This window comes from Podarcis muralis, chromosome 9 (genome assembly GCF_964188315.1).
Source record: "Podarcis muralis chromosome 9, rPodMur119.hap1.1, whole genome shotgun sequence".
NCBI classification, from domain to species: domain Eukaryota; kingdom Metazoa; phylum Chordata; class Lepidosauria; order Squamata; family Lacertidae; genus Podarcis; species Podarcis muralis.
The window spans coordinates 76,688,870-76,708,582 of NC_135663.1; the positions used below are offsets into that span (position 1 = coordinate 76,688,870).

The 19,713-nt window shown below is 46.6% G+C and overlaps 1 protein-coding gene across 1 annotated transcript in view; it reads left to right on the plus strand.

Moving 5' to 3' along the window:
* Window positions 1–19,713, plus strand: part of CCDC33 (coiled-coil domain containing 33) — a 110,641-nt gene that overhangs the window by 86,928 nt on the left and 4,000 nt on the right. Inside the window, exons 11-17 of the mRNA XM_028743828.2 lie at window positions 2,906–2,970; window positions 4,435–4,462; window positions 14,260–14,455; window positions 15,909–15,997; window positions 16,686–16,817; window positions 17,658–17,748; window positions 18,653–18,780. Coding sequence (XP_028599661.2) covers window positions 2,906–2,970; window positions 4,435–4,462; window positions 14,260–14,455; window positions 15,909–15,997; window positions 16,686–16,817; window positions 17,658–17,748; window positions 18,653–18,780 — 729 coding nt within the window. The remainder of the gene's footprint in view (window positions 1–2,905; window positions 2,971–4,434; window positions 4,463–14,259; window positions 14,456–15,908; window positions 15,998–16,685; window positions 16,818–17,657; window positions 17,749–18,652; window positions 18,781–19,713) is intronic.

The following is a 19,713-nucleotide window of genomic DNA, read 5'->3' on the forward strand; positions in this document are numbered from 1 at the left end:
AGGTTGCTGTTTGGAGTGACAGGCGCCTGGCAACCAGTGGAGAGGCTTGTTAATCTGATCTCTGCCAGAGGATCTTTTTATTTCTGCCCCCCATGGGATGGCGTGAGCACATCCAAAGCACTCAGATGGCACTGTATTACCGCCCATTCTCTGCAACAGTGAGTATTTGGGGCTGCAGGAGGAGGAAGTAGAATCCTTACAGTCTTTCTTTGACTTTGGGATTCTTGCGGCTGGGGCTGAACAAACCATTTCTGCTGCAATCCTATGTACTTCCATGAGAGGAAATCCGGCTGAGCTCTGTAGTTGCTTCCCTCTGATTTGTCATATACAGTGGTACCTCGGGTTAAGTACTTAATTCGTTCCGGAGGTCCGTTCTTAACCTGAAACTGTTCTTAACCTGAAGCACCACTTTAGCTAATGGGGCCTCCTGCTGCCGCCGCGCCGCCGGAGCACAATTTCAGTTCTCATCCTGAAGCAAAGTTCTTAACCTGAAGCACTATTTCTGGGTTAGCAGAGTCTGTAACCTGATGCGTCTGTAACCTGAAGCGTATGTAACCTGAGGTACCACTGTATAGTGAGAGCCTGTCGTACCCTGCAAGTCTGTTGCTGTCTACCTTCACATTCGTTTAGTGTGAATTAGTGTTACATGCCCTTCCTTGTAGGGACTGTATTTGCAGTAACAGCAAAGGGGATTTGGTTTAATTTAGCATGACACTGAGGATTATATGTTTGTTTATTTAATAATATTTATATACTATTTGATTGTTTTTTTAAAAAACCCATCAAAACGGTTTACAAAAAGTTAAAACAAGAAAACAAGAAAAAATTGACACAATTCTCTGAAACGTAGAAAAGTTAAATATGAAAACAGATTAAAATTCATTCATATCAACTTTCTCAGCATCTGGATGGGCTGGTCTAAACAAGGATGTTTTTAGCAGGTACCAAAACGAGCACAGCAAAGGCGCCTGCTTGATATCAATAGGCAGGGAGTTCCAAAGTAACTAAATAATCAAGTGTCTTTCTACTGATTGATGATAGATTGATAAATGGATGGATAAGCAGAACATAGAAAGGAGAAATAGATTCCTGTGAGGGCTGGATTGAAATGACATTAAATATTGTTATTACTATTTGCTTGTATCCAAAGTGTCACTTAAGTCTTTGGCTCTGTCGGTGCAAGGATTTGCCCTTACACGCCACCCGCCTTATGCAGCTTCCCTGTGAAGAGCGAATTACTGTAAAACCACTTTGAGCACTGTAGCTCTGTGAAGGGAATCAGGAAACAGCCCTCAGCACCCTCAAACTACAGCTCCCAGCCATGCCTGTTCATAAAGTGGTAGGACCTGCTTTAGCGCTATAGTGCAGAAGGGGCCTAGGTGACCTTGCAGCAGTCACAACCCCTCTGTTTTATCTACCTCACAGGTCTGTTGAGGGAGCAGGAGGGAGGGGAAAGAACCATATAAGCTGCCTCAAATTCCTCGGAGGAAAACACAACAATTCCCTGAGATTCTGGTGATGGGGTGGCAGCCATCTGCCAACTGCCATCAGCCCCCAGCCATACCAAAGTGCTGCAAAACTGACAGCCACCTGCTCCCAAGCCAGGTTCAGGGTCCTTGTATTAATTTAAAAAGCCCTTAACAACTTAGGTCCAGGATACCTCAGGGACTGCCTAAACCCTTATACCCCCATCTTGGTCACCCAGATCACTTGCAGGAGGCGTAGTGAGGCTTGTTTGACAACAATGAGCAATAGAGCCTTTAGTGTCATTGGCCCGGTCCTGTGGAACTGTCTGCCACTAGAACAGGGGTAGGCAACCTGAGGCCCAGGGGCTGGATCCGGCCCAATCGCCTTCTCAATCCAGCCCACGGATGGTCTGGGAATCAGCATGTTTTTACATGACTAGAATGTGTGCTTTTATTTAAAATGCAGCTCTGAGTTATTTGTGGAGCATAGGAATTCGTTCATATTTTTTTTCTTCAAAATATAGTCCAGCCCACCACATGGTCTGAGGAACGGTGGACCGGCCCAAAAAGTTTGCTGACCCCTGCCCTAGAGATTCAGCAGGTGCCTTCTGTGCCAACTTTTAAACGCTTGATGAAAACAGGCCTGAGCAGGCAATTAAGACTAGGACTTTCTGTCATGGTTAACTGATATCTGTTTTGAACTTTCTATATGGCTTTTTATGGTATTACAGTGGTACCTCGGGTTAAGAGCTTAATTCGTTCTGGAGGTCCGTTCTTAACCTGAAACCGTTCTTAACGTGAGGTACCACTTTAGCTAATGGGGCCTCTTGCTGCCATACTGCCGCCGTGTGATTTCTGTTCTCATCCTGAAGCAAAGTTCTTAACCTGAGGTACTATTTCTGGGTTAGCAGAGTCTGTAACCTTAAGCGTCTGTAACCCAAGGTACCACTGTATTGTATGTTTTGGTTGCTGTAAAGCAGTTTTTTTTAATGATATAGAGGTATACAGATACAGTCGTACCTCAGATTGAATGTGCTTTAGGTTGAGCGCTTTTGGGTTGTGCTCCATGACAACCCGGAAGTAACGGAGCGCGTTACTTCCGGGTTTCGCCGCATGCGCAGTCGCTCAAAATGACGTCACACGCATGTGCGGAAGCAGCAAAACGCGACCTGCGCACGTGCCCACGCCTTTTACGTTCTGTTCAGGATGCGAACGGGACTCCGCAACGGATCCCGTTCGCATCCCGAGGTACCACTGTACAAACGAACAAACAAATAAAGCACAACTGCTGCGGGGGGGGGGGGGAAATGTAGCAAGGCACCACACTGACAGCTGCCACTTTGGGCCTCCACTGTTTTCTGAGTAATGAGGGTCAGGGGTATGGGTGACAGCAGCCTTTACCTGACAGTTTTCTTTAGTGACTGTCTTTTGTCTTGCAGATAAACCCAGATAAGTTGCCACCCCACGATGCTGTGTTGGAGATTCTCCCAGAGAAGCCTCCCAGGTAGGGTGGGCCGCTGAATTGACAGGAGGGCAACCTGCTTCCCAATGACTTGCAAAGAACCTGGGTCTAGGAAAAGGGGGAGGGGCAATCCAATCCATCTCCATTTAAAGGCAAACTCACTCAAGTCACACACAAAGAATCTGAGAACCAAAGCAGAGCCATCCTTCAAAACCTGCACGTTCTTCAGATTTGGAAGTGCAATTCTCCAGCCCAGAAATGTGTACAAAAACACATATGCAGGGGCAAATTGAGAATTTAAATGCATAAATTAGCGAAATGACACACAAAAATGCATTATATCAGTAAAAATGGTTTTGCAAAAATTAGGGTAAATTTGCACTAATATGTTGGTGCATTTTGATGCTTTTTTTAAAATGCAAACTGGTGCATAGCTGTCAACCTTCCCCCCCCCCCTTTTTTTTTTTTGCGGGAAATTCCCTTATTCCAGCACTGTTTCCCGCTGTTTCCCGCTGCTATCCCGGATTGTTAGATATCCTGTGGACTGTCCCCGGGACAGGTGAGGCTGCTGATCCCTTATTTTCGAGGCTGCTGATCCCTTATTTTCAAATCTGAAAGTTGACAGCTATGAACTGGTGTGGAAAGGCAGGGAAATGAGAAACTGACAGAAACAAAAAATGACATACAGGCAACTCCCCATTGCCGTGCACTCTATTTGCACGTGCACATGTGTGGTACATGGAAACCGGAAGTGGATCCCGGAAATGGGGAGCACTCCTGGCTCACGAGATGACTCTACCCAGAGCCCAAAGACGGCATCCTCTTCAGGCTCTGTGGAGAGGTCTTCTCGCAAGCAGGAGGCCTTCCCATCTAACAGCTGACATGCGGGGAAGCGCAGCTGCGGCCGCTTTTCTGCACATCAGCTGGGCAAGCCATGCTGTTCCTCCGGCTCATGCGGCTCTGTGGACCAGCAAAGATGAGCTGATACAGGTGACTCACCATTTCACTGGTGTGCACGGGGGTTCAGAATGTAACCCCTGTGTAAATGGAGAGTCATTTGTATTTGACCATCTCTACCTGGATTGTGTCTTTGCCACAGACCCAACTGAGAGTTGTGGACCAAACTGTTTGATAAACACATTTTAAAAGTAGGGGAAGAAGAAGACTTTAGTTGGTTGCTTTATTTCTGAAGCAGGAGGGTAAGCCTCAGGGCCCTGATCTAGAATGTTCTTCCCGTCCAGATTGGCCGCTTCCTTGCTGAGTGCCCCACCCCCACCCCCAGGACAGGTATTAGCTCCCAGGTGCGTTGCTCATTGCAAAATGCACATTCCTGGTCCAAATGTCAGGGTTCTGGAGTCAGATAATTCCTTAGCCTGTGTGAGCGTGGAAGGCCACAATTCGCCTGCCTCCATCACTGAGTTCCCTCCATACAAATGATGCCTTCACTGGGAAGGCCCAAGGAAGATGTTCCCAGTACTGACTTATACCTTGTTCTGCCTTTGGCAGGCCCATCGTCGAGGAGGTCCCAGATACGGTAAGAGATCTAAAGGATTCCTGTTCATTTTATGCTTGTAGGAAGGGTTGGGTTGGGAAGGTGCAGTAAATGAATGCAGAGGCCTGAGGTGAAGCAGCAGGTGTCTGTCTGTTTTGTAACAAATCACCCATTTTGCCATATGGGGCCCATTAGGTTCAACAATAAAAAGAAATTTGATCCGTTTTCACATGCTAACCTTACTTTGTGGGGGAACCCCATGCTAAGAATTGCAAAAAAAGATGGTAATATGGAAAAGTTGGGTGGAAACAGGTGTACTGACGTTGGACCAACTGGGTAGTGACGCCCGCCCTGTGGAATGCCCTCCTGTCAGATGTCAAGGAAATAAAAAACTATCTGGCTTTTAGAAGACATCTGAAGGCAGCCCTGTTTAGAGAAGTTTTTAATGGCTGGTGTTTTATTGCATTTTTAATATTTTGTTGGAAGCCGCCCAGAGTAGCTGGGGAAACCCAGCCAGATGGGAGGGGTATAAATAATGTGTTGTTGTTGTTGTTCTTGTTCTTGCTCTTGTTGTTACCCTTTAATCAATGAATTGATGATATGACATCACTCACAACCTATGAACTGAGTGCTTACAGGCGCAGACTCTGTTTGGATAAATAGGATCACATTTGGACAGAGTTATGGCACTTCCTAGAATTGTAGAGGGGGTAGGAACCCAGCGGGTCCTCTAGCCCAACTTCCTGTTAGGATATTTCCGTTCCACCTTAAAAGGGAGCAGGATGTTTGTGTCACAGCCTGCGTATTTCCTGTTTCACAGGATGTTTCTGTTGTGTCTTTGCTTTCGCTCTCTTCGTGCCTGAACGCTGAAGCAAGCGGTCATGTTTTTCCTTTGTTCTGACCAACGCTGAATAAACTTGTAAATATGCTCTCCTGCGTGCATCTTTCGCTGTGCATTATCTGCTGATAAGAGTGTGCACCAGCCCTGGAATGTGGGACTACATTCCGGAACTCGTGTCGCTAATTGCTGATACTGCATGTCTACGGGAGATCGATGGACGCTCCGGAGGAGACGTGGGGCCATGATGGACTTTGTCTCCCTGGCAGTATCCCAACACTTCCTGCAATGCAGGAACCTCAGCTAAAGCACCCCTGGTAGATGGCCACCCAACCTCTGCTTTAAAACCTCCAAGGAAGCAGAGTTCACCACCTTTTGAGGGAGTTCATTCTACTGTTAAATGGCTCTACCACCAGAAAGTTCTTCCTGATGTTTAGCTAGAATCTCCTTTCTTTATCATTTGAATCCATCCGTTTGGATCCTCCCCACAGAGTAGCAGAAAACATCCTCCACATGGCAGCCCTTCAGATATTTGAAGATAGCTCCATCTTGGCACTACCTACAAGCAAAGGCAGTGTGTTCCCATCTACCCACAACCCGAAGAGGGGTTTACGAAAAGATACAAAAATAAAATCAAGGGGGGAAATACAACAACAGTTGAAAATCTACCCCAAGTTTAAATGCTAAAACAGGTTGAAATTCACGTCAACTTTCTAAGCATCTGGGTAGGTTTGTCTAAACAAGAGTGTTTTTAGCAGGCGCTGAAAAGAATACAGGGAAGATTGTGTTGAGTTGAGTTGAGTTGTGCTGTGTTGTGTGTGATGTGCCTATGCGCTGGAAATCTTTGGGAGAACGGGAAGCTATTGGAAGCTTTTTAAAACAAATCTATTAAAAGAAAGATGCTGCCCTCTGCAGCAAAGAAGTAGATTTGCAGAAACGCCCTAGCCAGCTAATAAAGAAGCCTTCCCAATGTTCCCATGCTACAGCTCACTGTCCTTAGGCCATACTGTCAGGAACGGATGGGTATTAGGGTTGGTATTAAATTTCTATCCCACTTTTCCTCCCAAACACCAAACTTGTAAAACAATGCATTTTAAAAAAAACATATTCAGAGCACAAGGCATCCCCTTCCAGGAATCCTGGAAACTGTAGTTTGTTAAGGGTGCTGGGAATTGTAAAGGAGCTCTGCGTTGTCTGAAGAGGTGCCCTTTCATCGAAGAGGAGATTTTGAAGGCCACTAGCACTGATGGCTCTGCTCTGCCTCTATAGTCGGAGGCACTAAATGCTTCTGGAAACTACAGGAAGTGAGAGGGCTCTTGTGCTCAGATCCTCCTTATGGGTTTGCCACAGGCATCTGGTTGGCCACTGTGAGATGAGGTTGCTGGACTAGATGGGTCACTGGCCTGACCCTCCAGGCTCTTCCTACATCTCTTTTCTCTCCGTTTGGCAGCCTGTAAGCAAGCACCCTAGGGACGCAGGTGGCGCTGTGGTCTAAACCACAGAGCCTAGGGTTTGCCGATTGGAAGGTCAGCGGTTCGAATCCCCACAACGGGCTGAGCTCCCATTGTTCAGTCCCAGCTCCTGCCCACCTAGCAGTTCGAAAGCACACATGACCCAGAAGCTGTCTGTGGACAAACGCCAGCTCCTTCGGCCTATAGAGCAAGATGAGCGCCGCAACCCCAGAGTCGTCCATGACTGGACCTAATGGTTAAAAGGTAAAGGGACCCCTGACCATTAGGTCCAGTTGTGTCCAACTCTGGGGTTGTGGCGCTCATCTCGCTTTATTGGCCGGGGGAGCCAGCATACAGCTTCCGGGTCATGTGGCCAGCAGGACTAAGCCGCTTCTGGCAAACCAGAGCAACGCACAGAGACGCCGTTTACCAGCGGAGTGGTACCTATTTATCTACTTGCACTTTGACATGCTTTTGAACTGCTAGGTTGGCAGGAGCAGGGACCGAGCAACGGGAGCTCACCCTGTCGCGGGGATTCAAACCTCCGACCTTCTGATCGGCAAGTCCTAGGCTCTGTGGATTAACCCACAGCGCCACCCACGTCCCACCTAATAGCTAGGGGTACCTTTACCTTTTAAGCAAGCGCCCTACTGGGCACCTATCCATTCCCCTGCCGGGGGGCTGAGGCCTTCAGCTCTGATGCCTGGGCCGTGAGTCATATCAGGATACTACCGTAGACAGTGATCTCCAGCAGGCTTCCTCGTCACCCGTCAGAAGGACAGGCATTCTCCCCCTCTCCAGAATTCCAGGCAGTCAATCTCCCTGTTCTGCAAACAAACAAACCAAGCTTATCTCTTGGCATCCCATTGAAAGCTGGGGCAAGGCCAGGGGCCTGTGAGGTCAGCAGTTTGGCATGGAGGCAACTCTGTCATGGCCATCCCGGTCCCCAAGTGCCCTCTCACCCCCATTGCCAAGGGAAACTGCTGCTCACATTTGGATTACTGCCTCCTATTTGCTGTGATCTGCTTGATCTGCCCGAAGCATTTGCCTGGCAGGAAATCTGGATGCTATTTAGTGTGAGGCATGGGGAAAGGATTTGCATTTCAAGGGAAAGCAGCCTAATTAGTCGTTTTGGGGGGGGGGGGCTTCTGGGTCCACTCCTGTCACTTGAGGCTCAGGTAGCCTCGGTGGCACAGATTGCCTTAACTTTGACTGGTGGCCCAGCTGCGCCCCTATTTGGACAGGGGTCGCCTAACTTTGGTTGTCTATGCTCTGACGACTGCCAGGATCAATTACTGCAATGCATTGGGCATAGGGCTGCCTTTGAAAACAGTTCAGAGACTACAGCTGGTGCAGAATTCTGTAGCCAGAGTGCTGACCAGGGCAAGGCAGTCCGAGCATGTTAAAGCAATTCTGGTACAGCTGCACTGGCTGCCAGTTAGTTTCTCAGCTCAGTTCAATGGGCTGGTTTTGACCCATAAGGCCTCACATAGCTCAGGACTCTGGTACTTCAAGGACTGCCTCTCCCCACATGAACTAGCCTGGACCCTGGATTTGGCATCTGAGGCCCTTGTCTGTGTGCTCCCTCCAAGGCAAGTGCAGAGGAGGGAGACATGAGAATGGGCCTTTTCAGTGCTGGCCCCCCACTTGTGAAATGCTTTCCCCAGAATGTGTTAGACCTGCCTTTGATATGAATGAATGTGGTTTTAGGTTTTTATTTTTGTTTCATGCTGGTTTTAATCTTTGTGCTATTTTGTAAGTTGCTTTGGGTCGCTTTTTATAAAAGAAAAGCAGCAAATAAGTGCAATTAAATTCTCCTCCTCCTCCTCCTCCTCCTCCTTCTTCTTCATCATACTTTCTAAAACAATATGTGAATCAAAACACAGCCATTCTTCAACATTCACACTTCCCCAATTTTGCAATGCAGTTTTCCAGCCAAAGTGTGTTCCAAAGTGCATATACTAAGGTGAGGTGTGCCTTAAAAATGCATGTGTTAGCATGGGAAAACCTTTAAAAATGTGTTACATTAGGGAAAAATGATTTGCTTAAATGTGTGTATATGGCAAAATTGCATAAAAACATGTGCATATTAACAAAAATTTGCTGATGAGTTTGCCAAGTGATGTGGAGAACTGAACTTAAGGTTGGGAAAATTAGAAAATTGACAGACTTGCCAGTCCCTATTTAGGGCCAATTTGGAATTTATTCTAATCCAGGAGGATCTCTTTCCTCCCCTCCAAATACTTTTTACTGCTTTTTTGTAACAACAACAAATAAAACAAATACATTCAAAAATTTGTATGTCTTCTTATTTACCTTATTGCACCCGGACTTCCTTCCATCCCTTCAATGGTTTTCATGTCTCAAATCTTTTCTTACAGTTTCTTATTTACACTCCACCCACATAACAAGATTTACATTAATCCTGCTACAGCTTTTAAATTCTTACAATTGCTCCGTATATATTCAACAAATTTACTCCAATCCTTTTCGAACTTTGCTTCTTTTTGGTTCCGAATCTTATAAGTCAATTTCGCCAATTCTATGTATTCAAACATTTTTGTCTGCCACTCCATTAAAGTTGGGATTTCCATTTCTGAGCCACTAAGATTCTAGCAGCAGTCGTTGCGTACATGAATAGTTTGTAATCTTCCTTTTTTAATTCATCCCCCGTTATCCCTGGCAAAAATGCTTCCAGGAGGATCTCAATTTCCGGCACCAACATTTGGGATCTGTGTAAGAACACAAAGCTTGCACTTTGCCTCTCTCATATCTGCTTTTGCGCCTATGTGCTTTCTATAGCCGGATGGGTCGCTATCTTCATTCGGAGAAAAGCTGCAGGTGATTGGGAAAGCATCTTGTGCTGTGTGGGTGGGAGAACAAGGTCCCTCTGCTGCAATTCTCCTGACCTTTCAGTGTGCAAACCACTTCCCTTTTTGCTGAGAGACAAGCGGGAGGGAGGGAAGAGGGAGAGCATGGGGCTTGGAACAAGGAGGCAAGGTCACTCTCGTACTGCGGGGCAGGATCTCGCTGAACCAAAACAGCTGTCGATCTGACACGCGAGGAAGTTGGCGTGTGCAATCTGGCCAAGGTTAGAGAAGGATGGGGAGGAGAATCCTTTTTAGATTGCTTACCTCATGAAAACATAGGACGAGCCCTACAGCGGGATCAGGCCAAATGCTTGTCTAGTTCTCATAGTGGCCAGCTGGATGCCTCTGGGGAGGCCACAAGCAGGCCCTGAGTGCAACAGCCGTGCTCCCCAGTCTTGTGATTCCAGGCAAATAGCATTCAGAGGCATACCACCTCCCGTAAAGGTAAAGTTAAAGGGACCCCTGACAGTTAAGTCCAGTTGCAGACGACTCTGGGGTTGCGGCGTTCATCTCGCTTTCAGGCCGAGGGAGCTGGCATTTGTCCACAGACAGCTTTCTGGGTGATGTGGCCAGCATGACTAAACTTCTTCTGGTACAATGGGACACCGCAATGGAAACCAGAGAGCACAGAAACACCGTTTACCTTCCCACCAGAGCGGTACCTATTTATCTACTTGCACTGGCGTGCTTTCGAACTGCTAGGTTGGCAGGAGCTGGGACAGAGCAACAGGAGCTCACCCCATCACGGGGATTCGAACTGCCGACCTTCTGATCATCAAGCCCAAGAGGCTCGGTGGTTTAGACCACAGCGCCACCCACATCCTAACATACCAACTTATAACACCATAAAAAGGTAAAGGGACCCCTGACAGTTAAGTCCAGTTGTGAACGACTCTGGGGTTGTGGCGTTTGTCCACTCCACAGACAGGTTTTCCGGGTCATATGGCCAGCATGACTAAGCTGCTTCTGGTGAAACACCGTTTACCTTCCCGCCACAGCGGTACCTATTTATCTATTTACACCATTTGGGGTGCTTTTGAACTGCTAGGTTGGCAGGAGCTGGGACTGAGCAACGGGAGCTCACCCCGTCGCGGGGATTCGAACCGCCGACCTTCCGAACGGCAGGCCCTAGGCTCAGTGGTTTAGACCACAGAGCCACTTGCGTCCCACACCACCTCCCATACTGGAGGAAATAAGTGGTCACTGTGAGCAGCAGCCACTGATGTTTTGATCCTCCATGAATTTGTCTAACCACCACAAGTGTCAGAAATCAGACCCAGGCTGAAATCATCACATGTCAGCCACTGATGGCAGGAGCTACTACAGATGGATCCTCCTCATGACTCGAACGATGAAAAGACATGATGAAAAACCATTTCATCAAAATGTTTAAATAAACATCCATAATCCCAGCAGAGACATCACCTTGCCAACAAAGGTCCGTATAGTTAAAGCTATGGTTTTCCCAGTAGTGATATATGGAAGTGAGAGCTGGACCATAAAGAAGGCTGATCGCCGTAGAATTGATGCTTTTGTATTATGGTGCTGGAGGAGACTCTTGAGAGTCCCATGGACTGCAAGAAGATCAAACCTCTCCATTCTGAAGGAAATCAGCCCTGAGTGCTCACTGGAAGGACAGATCCTGAAGCTGAGGCTCCAATACTTTCGGCAAAGTCTATCATCTTATTTGTCTATTCTTCCTTTGTTGGTACACCATCTTCTTTCCACTTTGGGGCAAATAACAATCTAGCGTACATAAATAGTCTCTTTACATTCTTTGGTATTTCTTCCCCCATTATTCCAAGCAAAAAGGCTTCTGGTTTTTTATGAAAAGTTATCTTAAACATTTTTTTTTATTCATTATCTATCATTTCCCATAAGTCTTTTGCCTTTTTGCAAATCCACCACATGTGAAAAAAGTGCCTTCATTATCTTTACATTTACAACATATTTTGGAGGAATTTTATACATCTTTGCCATCTTTACTGGAGTTAAATACCAGCGATACATCATTTGCATATAATATTCTTTCAATGTACTACACGTCGTAAATTTCAAATCCTCTTTCCACAGCTTTCCCCATGACTCAAGTGGGATATTATATCCCAAATCCTTTGCCCATTTTATCATTACATCTTTAACTTCCTCATCTTTCGTCTCCCGTTCCAATAGTAGTTTATACATTTTTGATAATAATTCTTCATTATTCTCCAACAGTTCTTTTTCATACTTTGAGAATTCCTTCCCAAAGCCTTTTTCTTTATCACTTCTGAATTTGTTATTTAGTTGGTGGTATTGTGACCAATCTGTTAACAAGTGGTTTATTTCTCCATACTCTTTTACCTTCAATTTATTTTCCACCTCTGTTAACAGATCTTTGTACATAGGCCAATTCTCTTTCTTTCTTTCTTTCTTTCTTTTTTTGCGAACGTATTGCCAAGAATGCTATTTTTGTTTGAATCAATACCCGTAATCAGAGGAGCAGAACACTTCAAACAATAGAAAAAATATATTTTTAAATTTGTCTGGTAGGGGGGAAAGCCCAGAATAAAATATAAATTATTAATGGATAAAAAAACAAAGAGGGGGGTTCTCACTGCAGGACCTGAAATTATATTATGAAGCATCTTGCCTTTGCTAGATGCGGGAATGGGTACAATTAAAGAATACGGATATACTGGATTTAGGAGGACATGATAACATATATGGTTGGCATGCTTATCCATGGTAAAAAAGGTAAAGGTACCCCTGCCCGTACGGGCCAGTCTTGACAGACTCTAGGGTTGTGCGCCCATCTCACTCAAGAGGCCAGGGGCCAGCGCTGTCCGCAGACACTTCCGGGTCACGTGGCCAGCGTGACATTGCTGCTCTGGCGAGCCAGAACCGCACACGGAAACGCCGTTTACCTTCCCGCTAGTAAGCGGTCCCTATTTATCTACTTGCACCCGGGAGTGCTTTCGAACTGCTAGGTTGGCAGGCGCTGGGACGGAACAACGGGAGCGCACCCCGCCGCGGGGATTCGAACCGCCGACCTTTCGATCGGCAAGCCCTAGGCGCTGCGGCTTTTACCCACAGCGCCACCCGCGTCCCTTATCCATGGTATGAAAAAGTAAAAATACACAAGGGATTCCTGAACCCCATTGTAAGAAAATCAATTTTTATCACTGAGATCCTTCCCCACATTGTTAAATTCATCCTTCCCCATATCTCCATAGCTCTTTTAATTCCATTCCACACTTTTATATAATTATCTTTAAAAATATTTATGTTTCTATTTGTTAACCATATACCTAGATATTTTACTTTCTTTACTACCACTAAATCCGTTTTTTGCTTAACTTCATTTTCCATTTACTCTGACGTATTCTTCAATAACGCCTTTGTTTTATTTTTATTAAGCTTGAAACCTGCTACTTGTCCAACTTTATCTATCTTTTTTACCCTTGGTATATTTTCCAAGGGTTCTTCCACAGTTATAACCAGGTCGTCCGCAAATGCTTTTAACTTATACGCTTTACTCCCTAATGTAATTCCTCTTATGCTTTCATCCAGTCATATTCCTTGTCAATGTTTCTAATACTAAAATAAACAATAATGGAGACAGAGGGCATCCCTGTCTTGTTCCCTTAGTTATTATACATTTTTCAGTTAATACATTGTTTTACTGTTAAGTTCACCTGTTGTTCAGAATAAATTTCACTTATGCTTTTCATAAATGTCCCCTTCCAATGTACAACAAAAACCCATCCATCCAAACAGCACCAATGAAAATAAGAGGCACTGGGTAACATTTATCTTAAAAAGTGTGTCTTCAAGAGCTGGCGGGATGCCAATGCTGATGGGAGTCTTTCGTATTTCAGCAGGAGAACATTCTACAACACAGGTGGCACCGGTGGAAAAAGCCCACCTCCATCTTGCCACAAGCTGATAATCACCAGGCCCTGTCAAAACTAACAGGGTGCAATTTGTGGATTCTAACTACAGTGGTGCCCCGCAAGACGAACGCCTCGCAAGACAGAAAACCCGCTAGACGAAAGGCTTTTCCGTTTTGGAGGCGCTTCGCAAAACGAATTTCCCTATGGGCTTCCTTCGCAAGACGAAAGCCCATAGGGAAATCTCCGGGACAGCGGGGAAGCGCAGCGCGTCTTCCCCACTGTCCTCGGACCTCCTCCGAAGGCTGGTGGTGGGGCGGAGAGACCTCCTCCCGCCGCCAGCCTTCGGAAGGCTCCTCCGAAGGCTGGCGGTGGGGCGGAGAGACCTTCTCCCCGCGCCAGCCTTCGGATGGTTGTCCTGAAGACTTGCGGTGGGAGGAGGGTTTTCCTTCCCACCGCCAACATTCAGAATGCTGTTCTGAATGTTGGCGGTGGGGAGGAAAAACCCTCCTCCCACCGCAAGCCCCGGGAACAGAGGAGAAGCGCTGCGCGCCTTCCCCTCTGTTCCCGTACCTGTCCTGAAGGCTTGCGGTGGGGAGAAAAGCCCTTCTCCGCACCGCCAGCCTGGCAAGCGGTTTCCCTAGGAACGCATTAATTGATTTTCAATGCATTCCTATGGGAAACCGTGCTTCGCAAGACGAAAAACTTGCAAGAAGAAAAAACTTGCGGAACGAATTAATTTCGTCTTGCGAGGCACCACTGTATCTTCACTGGGTCATGATTCTTCTTCTTTTCCAATGGCTGCCAGGAGATGGACAATTACCATGCAGCCATGCAGAGGATGGCGGATGATATCCTGTCCCTGCGCCAGCACGTCACCAACCTGGAGTCTGAGAACAGTGCCCTGCGACGCAACCTCGCCATGCATGAAGATGTGGGCCGCGTTCTGTTTCACGACATAGACCCTGACGTCATGACAAAGGCCGAAATCATTGACAGGATATGTAAGGACATTGCCCACTTCTCTGCCAATCCGTATGACACAGGAGGGGACAGGTGAAGGTTCCCCATGGGGGAAGGATGTAGAGCTTGATGGGTGTCAGCTAGACTGGGTGGCCACTTAGGTGTTGTCCCCAAACCTTAGGCTACTAGCCATGATTGGTACATGCTGCCTCATCTGTTGGAGGCGGTATACCTCTAAGTACCAGATGGTGGCCATCACAAATGCAGAAAGGGTACCCAGGCAATTGACAGCTTGGCCCATTCTTGTTTACGGCCAAGCTGGAATTTGGTCCTAACATAGTAATAATAATAATAATAATAAATTTTATTTATAGCCTGCCCTCCCCAGCCAAGACCGGGCTCAGGGCGGCTAACACCCAAGTATAAAAACAATTGATTAAAATACAACTTAAAAGAAGATTAAAGTACAACATTAAAATGCAGCCTCATTTCAGTGGAAACTCAAATCAAAAACTTTTTGGAGATGAAAACGTCAAATCTTCACCAAGGCCAACTATCCAAACTGGTCCTACATGGGCCAGAAAAAAGCCAGGGAAGTCCCCAAATAGGAGTTCCATCACAGAAGGGGAAAAGGAAAGAGGGGGAAGGGATCAAGTTGATTCTAAGCCAAAGGCCAGGCGGAACAACTCTGTCTTACAGGCCCTGTGGAAAGAAATCAGATCCTGCAGGGCCCTGGTCTCGTGAGGCAGAGCGTTCCACCAGGCCGGAGCCAGAGTTGAAAAGGAGAATCAGTGCTTTGAAACATCCCTAACCCGTGGATTTTAGCACTCGAGCACTCGAGTCCCCCCCCCCCCCCCAGAAGCAGAACCCAAGGATAAGAGCACTCTCCCATGAGAAGAGCTCTGCTAGATGAGGTCCATGGCCATCTAGTCCAGCTTCCTGTTCTCACAGTGGCCAACCAGATGCCTTTGGGAAACCTGCAAGCTTGACCCAAGCAGAAGAGAACGGGATGCTGGACTTGGTGGACCATTGGCCAAATCCAACACTCTCTTCTTATGTTCTCATCTGTGGGATTCTTTCCCTTTCCCTATTGCTCAGAGCTAGAGCACACAATTTGCACAAAGAAAGTCCCAAATTCAACCCCTGCTGTATTAGGTTTTTTTTTTAATTAAAAAAAATGGGAAACACCTCTGGCTGAGACCCTTGAGCAGTGCTGCCAGTCAGAGTGGGCAGTGACAGATGAGATAGTCCAATGGTCTATATAAAGCTGCTTCCCATGTTCATAGCCTCACTCACTGATGTTGAGAACTGGGACACATAAGGCAAGAAGCCTCTCATATCATGGAACCATAGAATTGTAGGGTGGAAGGGACCCAAAGTAGTAATCTTGTCCAATCCCCTGCAATACAGAAGGCAGAGCATCCACCATGGTGTAGGAGAGCCATGGTCCTCCCTGGATGGGGTTTTCTCCAGTCTCTGCCATTTGCTTTTTAGTAACCCTCAAGCAGAAACTAAGTGCTGGGGCTCGGGAGATGGCCAGAATGAAGGACCGGGTTCAAAGGCTGCAGAATGAACTGATTCGGGTAAGCGCTTCTGTGTTTGCCATTCCTCGCAGCTTTGGAGAGACTCTGCATTGTGGGTAGGAACGGGGCCAGTGATTTATTTGGTCCATATTTTAATAGGAACCTACCTGATTCCCAAACCAGGATTTGAAATGAAACATTGCAAGCCTCCCAAATTCACGCTTCACTGCATTTTGCAATGAAGTTATCCAACCAAAAAATGCATACCCAAAGGAGAAAGTGCTCACACATGCTTCTCTTAGTTTAAAAAAAAGAAAAAGTGTGTGTGTGTGTGTGTGTGTGTGTGTGTGTGTGAAAAATGGTGATATGTGGGGAGATTTTGTATACAAAAATGCGCTTAATAGGTAAAATGCACATGTGTGCGGTTTTTCATGTTCACTTAAAAAAAGTCACAAACTGACATAGAAATTGAGAGAAGTGAACTTAAGACTGAGAAAATGAGAAACGAAAAGAAATGGAATTGGATAGATTTGTCCATCAGGGATAATGGGATTTGTAGTCCAGGAACCTCTGGAAGGTTACAGGTTTTCCACCTCTGTTCAGCAGAGGATCAGTCGGTCCCCACTAGGTCTGGGTCTGTCCAGAGTCCTCCACAAAGAAGCCTCTACCACTCACTCCTCACCCCCCAAAGAAATCAGGACTGTGGTTCCCTCCCATCTCAAGGGCCTTGGTCCTTTCCCACCACCAGAAAAATGACCGAGAAAAAGACCTCGTGATGCTGCAGCGAGCTCACCAGCAGCAGCAAATGGTGCTAAGGAAATACCAGGCCAAGATCGCCAAGATGCACGCTCTGGAAGATGCGGTGAAGAAACAGGAAAAGGTGAGGGGAAACGATTGGGAGAAATGTGAAGACATCAGGGTAGGGCTTGGGGGCAGAATCTGGGGAGGCTGCTCAGGAGGGACTCCGAGCACAAATGGCAATTTGGGTTTCCTGTGGATTGCTGTTTGCTCTGATTCAGCGGTCAAGAGCAGGCTTCTACGAGGAAATCACCAGGGCAAAAAAGACACAGTCTCAGAGCTTTAAAGCGCAGACCTGGGACTGTGACACAGAAAGATGTGTGGATGAGCCCTCAGTAGAGTAAGACACCTTGCCATCTATAGGGCACTCACCCCATAAAAACATTAAGCCCAGAATCTGGTATCACCTCATGAAAGTCACTGTAAGGTAGCTGGTATCATGTGGCAGCTGGCAGAATGGCCTATGAGACTGAGCCTGTTCGGCTTCTGCTTAGATAACTCAACGGAAGGAGAGACCAACATTTCCCAAGGATGTCTGTCCTACTGTTCTACCAAATCTTACCCATGAGGCAACCTCTCCCAGTAGCATAGGTGCCAATTCCCTGGGTGCCCAAGCACCCACAAAATTCCCCATGAAGGGGCCAGGCAGCCACAAAATTTGGTGCCAGGGCCATGCACGCTGCATGGCAGCCACGGCCCCAGGAATCCATGGTCATGGGGCCAAACTGGCACTCCTGCCCAGTAGTTCACTCAGAGTTGTTTTCCATTTCCATCTTTTGCAATGAAATGTGACTGCTGGTCTACGGCAGTGAGCGGGAGCATTGCACTGGAGACCAGCACATCACAACCGTCTCCCAGAAGCTTAGGGTGGAGTGAAGGGTCCCCTCCTGTAAACTTACCAGGTGCTTCTTTCCATTGAAAGGTGATTGAGAGGATGGAGATGATGCTGGAAGGGAAGATGAAGGAGCGGTCAAAAGAGGACACCCAGTTTTCAGAAGCTCCCCTCGGCTCAGGTGAGTGTCTGCTGGCAATTTGTGCATCTCCAGCATCTGTGCTGCACTTGTTGCCATTCAAAGTTGGTTCCCTGCATTGGCAAGGCTCATTTGGCAACGTCAAGAAAGCAAGGCTTTCGTGTCATTGGCTCAGTCCTGGGGAACACTCTGCCACTGGAGATTCGGCAGGCACCTTCTGTGCCATCTTTTAAACACCTGCTGAAAACTTTTCTCTTCCAACAGGCAATTAAGACTACATCCGTCCACAAGGGCTAACTGATGTCTCATTTTATGGTTTTGTTATTGGAAACTGCTTTGATATATTTTTATGATATAGTGTTATACAAATATTTTTGTAAATAATAATAATAATAATAAATTTTATTTATACCCCGCCCTCCCCAGCCAAGATCGGACTCAGGGCTGCTAACAACCAATTAAAAACAAGTTGATTGAAATGCAACTTAAAAAACAAGATTAAAATACAACATTAAAATGTTAAAACATTAAAATGCAGCCTCATCACAGGAGGAGAAAGGAAAAAGAAAGAGGGGGGGGGAATCAAATTGACTCCAAGCCAAAGGCCAGGGGGAACAACTCTGTCTTACAGGCCCTGCAGAAAGAAATCAGATCCTGCAGGGCCCTGGTCTCATGAGGCAGAGCGTTCCACCAGGCCGGGGCCAGTGTTGAGAAGGCCCTGGCTCTGGTTGAGGCTAATCTGACTTCCTTAGGGCCCGGGACCTCTAGGGTGTTGCTATTTATGGACCTTAAGGTCCTCCGTGGGGCATACCAGGAGAGGTGGTTCCATAGGTAGAAATCAGTTGAGTTTCCCCCCTTGAAAATGTAAAGAGGCTTCTCCCTACTCCTTTTTGCAACAGCTTTCTCTTTCCTTGAGTTGAGCATCTTCTGCTGTCTTTACCCCCAGTTCCAGGTGACAGCTGGTCCAAGGGTCTCTACTCCACCTTGATGATGGAGAACATGAGGCTGCGAGACGAACTGGGCAAGTCTTCCTACTATCGTTCCCCCATCATATTGCAGCAGCAAGCACTACCGGTAAGATGTTGCTGTTCAGCAACCATCCATCTTGTGCACTTTCCCTGGGCAAAATACCTTGCAGAAATAAAACAGGGCATTAGTCCTAGAGTAAATCAGGACAGTTCTCCTGTGCATAATTCTCTGTTGAAATAAATCAGGACAGATGTCCTGTGCATAATACCCTTTTGAATTTACTCACATTTTACCTTACTATACAGTATATGATAGTAGTACTAGCAGCAGCAGCAGCAATAATAATAATAATAATAATAATAATAATAATAAATTTTATTTATACCCCGCCCTCCCCAGCCAAGGCCGGGCTCAGGGCGGCTAACAACCAATAATACAAACAAGTTGAATGAATACAACTTAAAAACAAGGTTAAAATGCAACATTAAAACATTAAAATGCAGCCTCATCACAGGAGGGGAAAGGAAAAAAGGAAGAGGGGGAGGGAATCAAATTGATTCCAAGCCAAAGGCCAGGTGGAGCAACTCTGTCTTACAGGCCCTGTGGAAAGAAATCAGATCCTGCAGGGCCCTGGTGTCATGAGACAGAGTGTTCCACCAGGCCGGGGCCAGTGTTGAAAAGGCCCTGGCTCTGGTTGAGGCTAATCTAACTTAGGGCCCGGGACCTCTAGGGTGTTGCTATTTGCTTTCAATGCAAACTGAATTTCCTTTCCGATTTTCTCCCTCATCCCTAGTGAAATTCAAGGTAAGGCTGCTTTCTGATCCCCAGAGTAGTGTGGATTAGGTCAGTTATTATCAGAAAGTGTAAAGAAGAAATTCCTTGAGCATCCATGGTATTAGCTAATCCTGGACTAAGACAAAAGTGAGGGAGAAGATGACTGCCTTCTTTGCCACTAGCCCATAATTAACCTACTGTGACTGGGTCTCTTCCCTGACACCTGATCCTTTTGATCAGAAATCCCAGGCAGTGGCGTAGCAT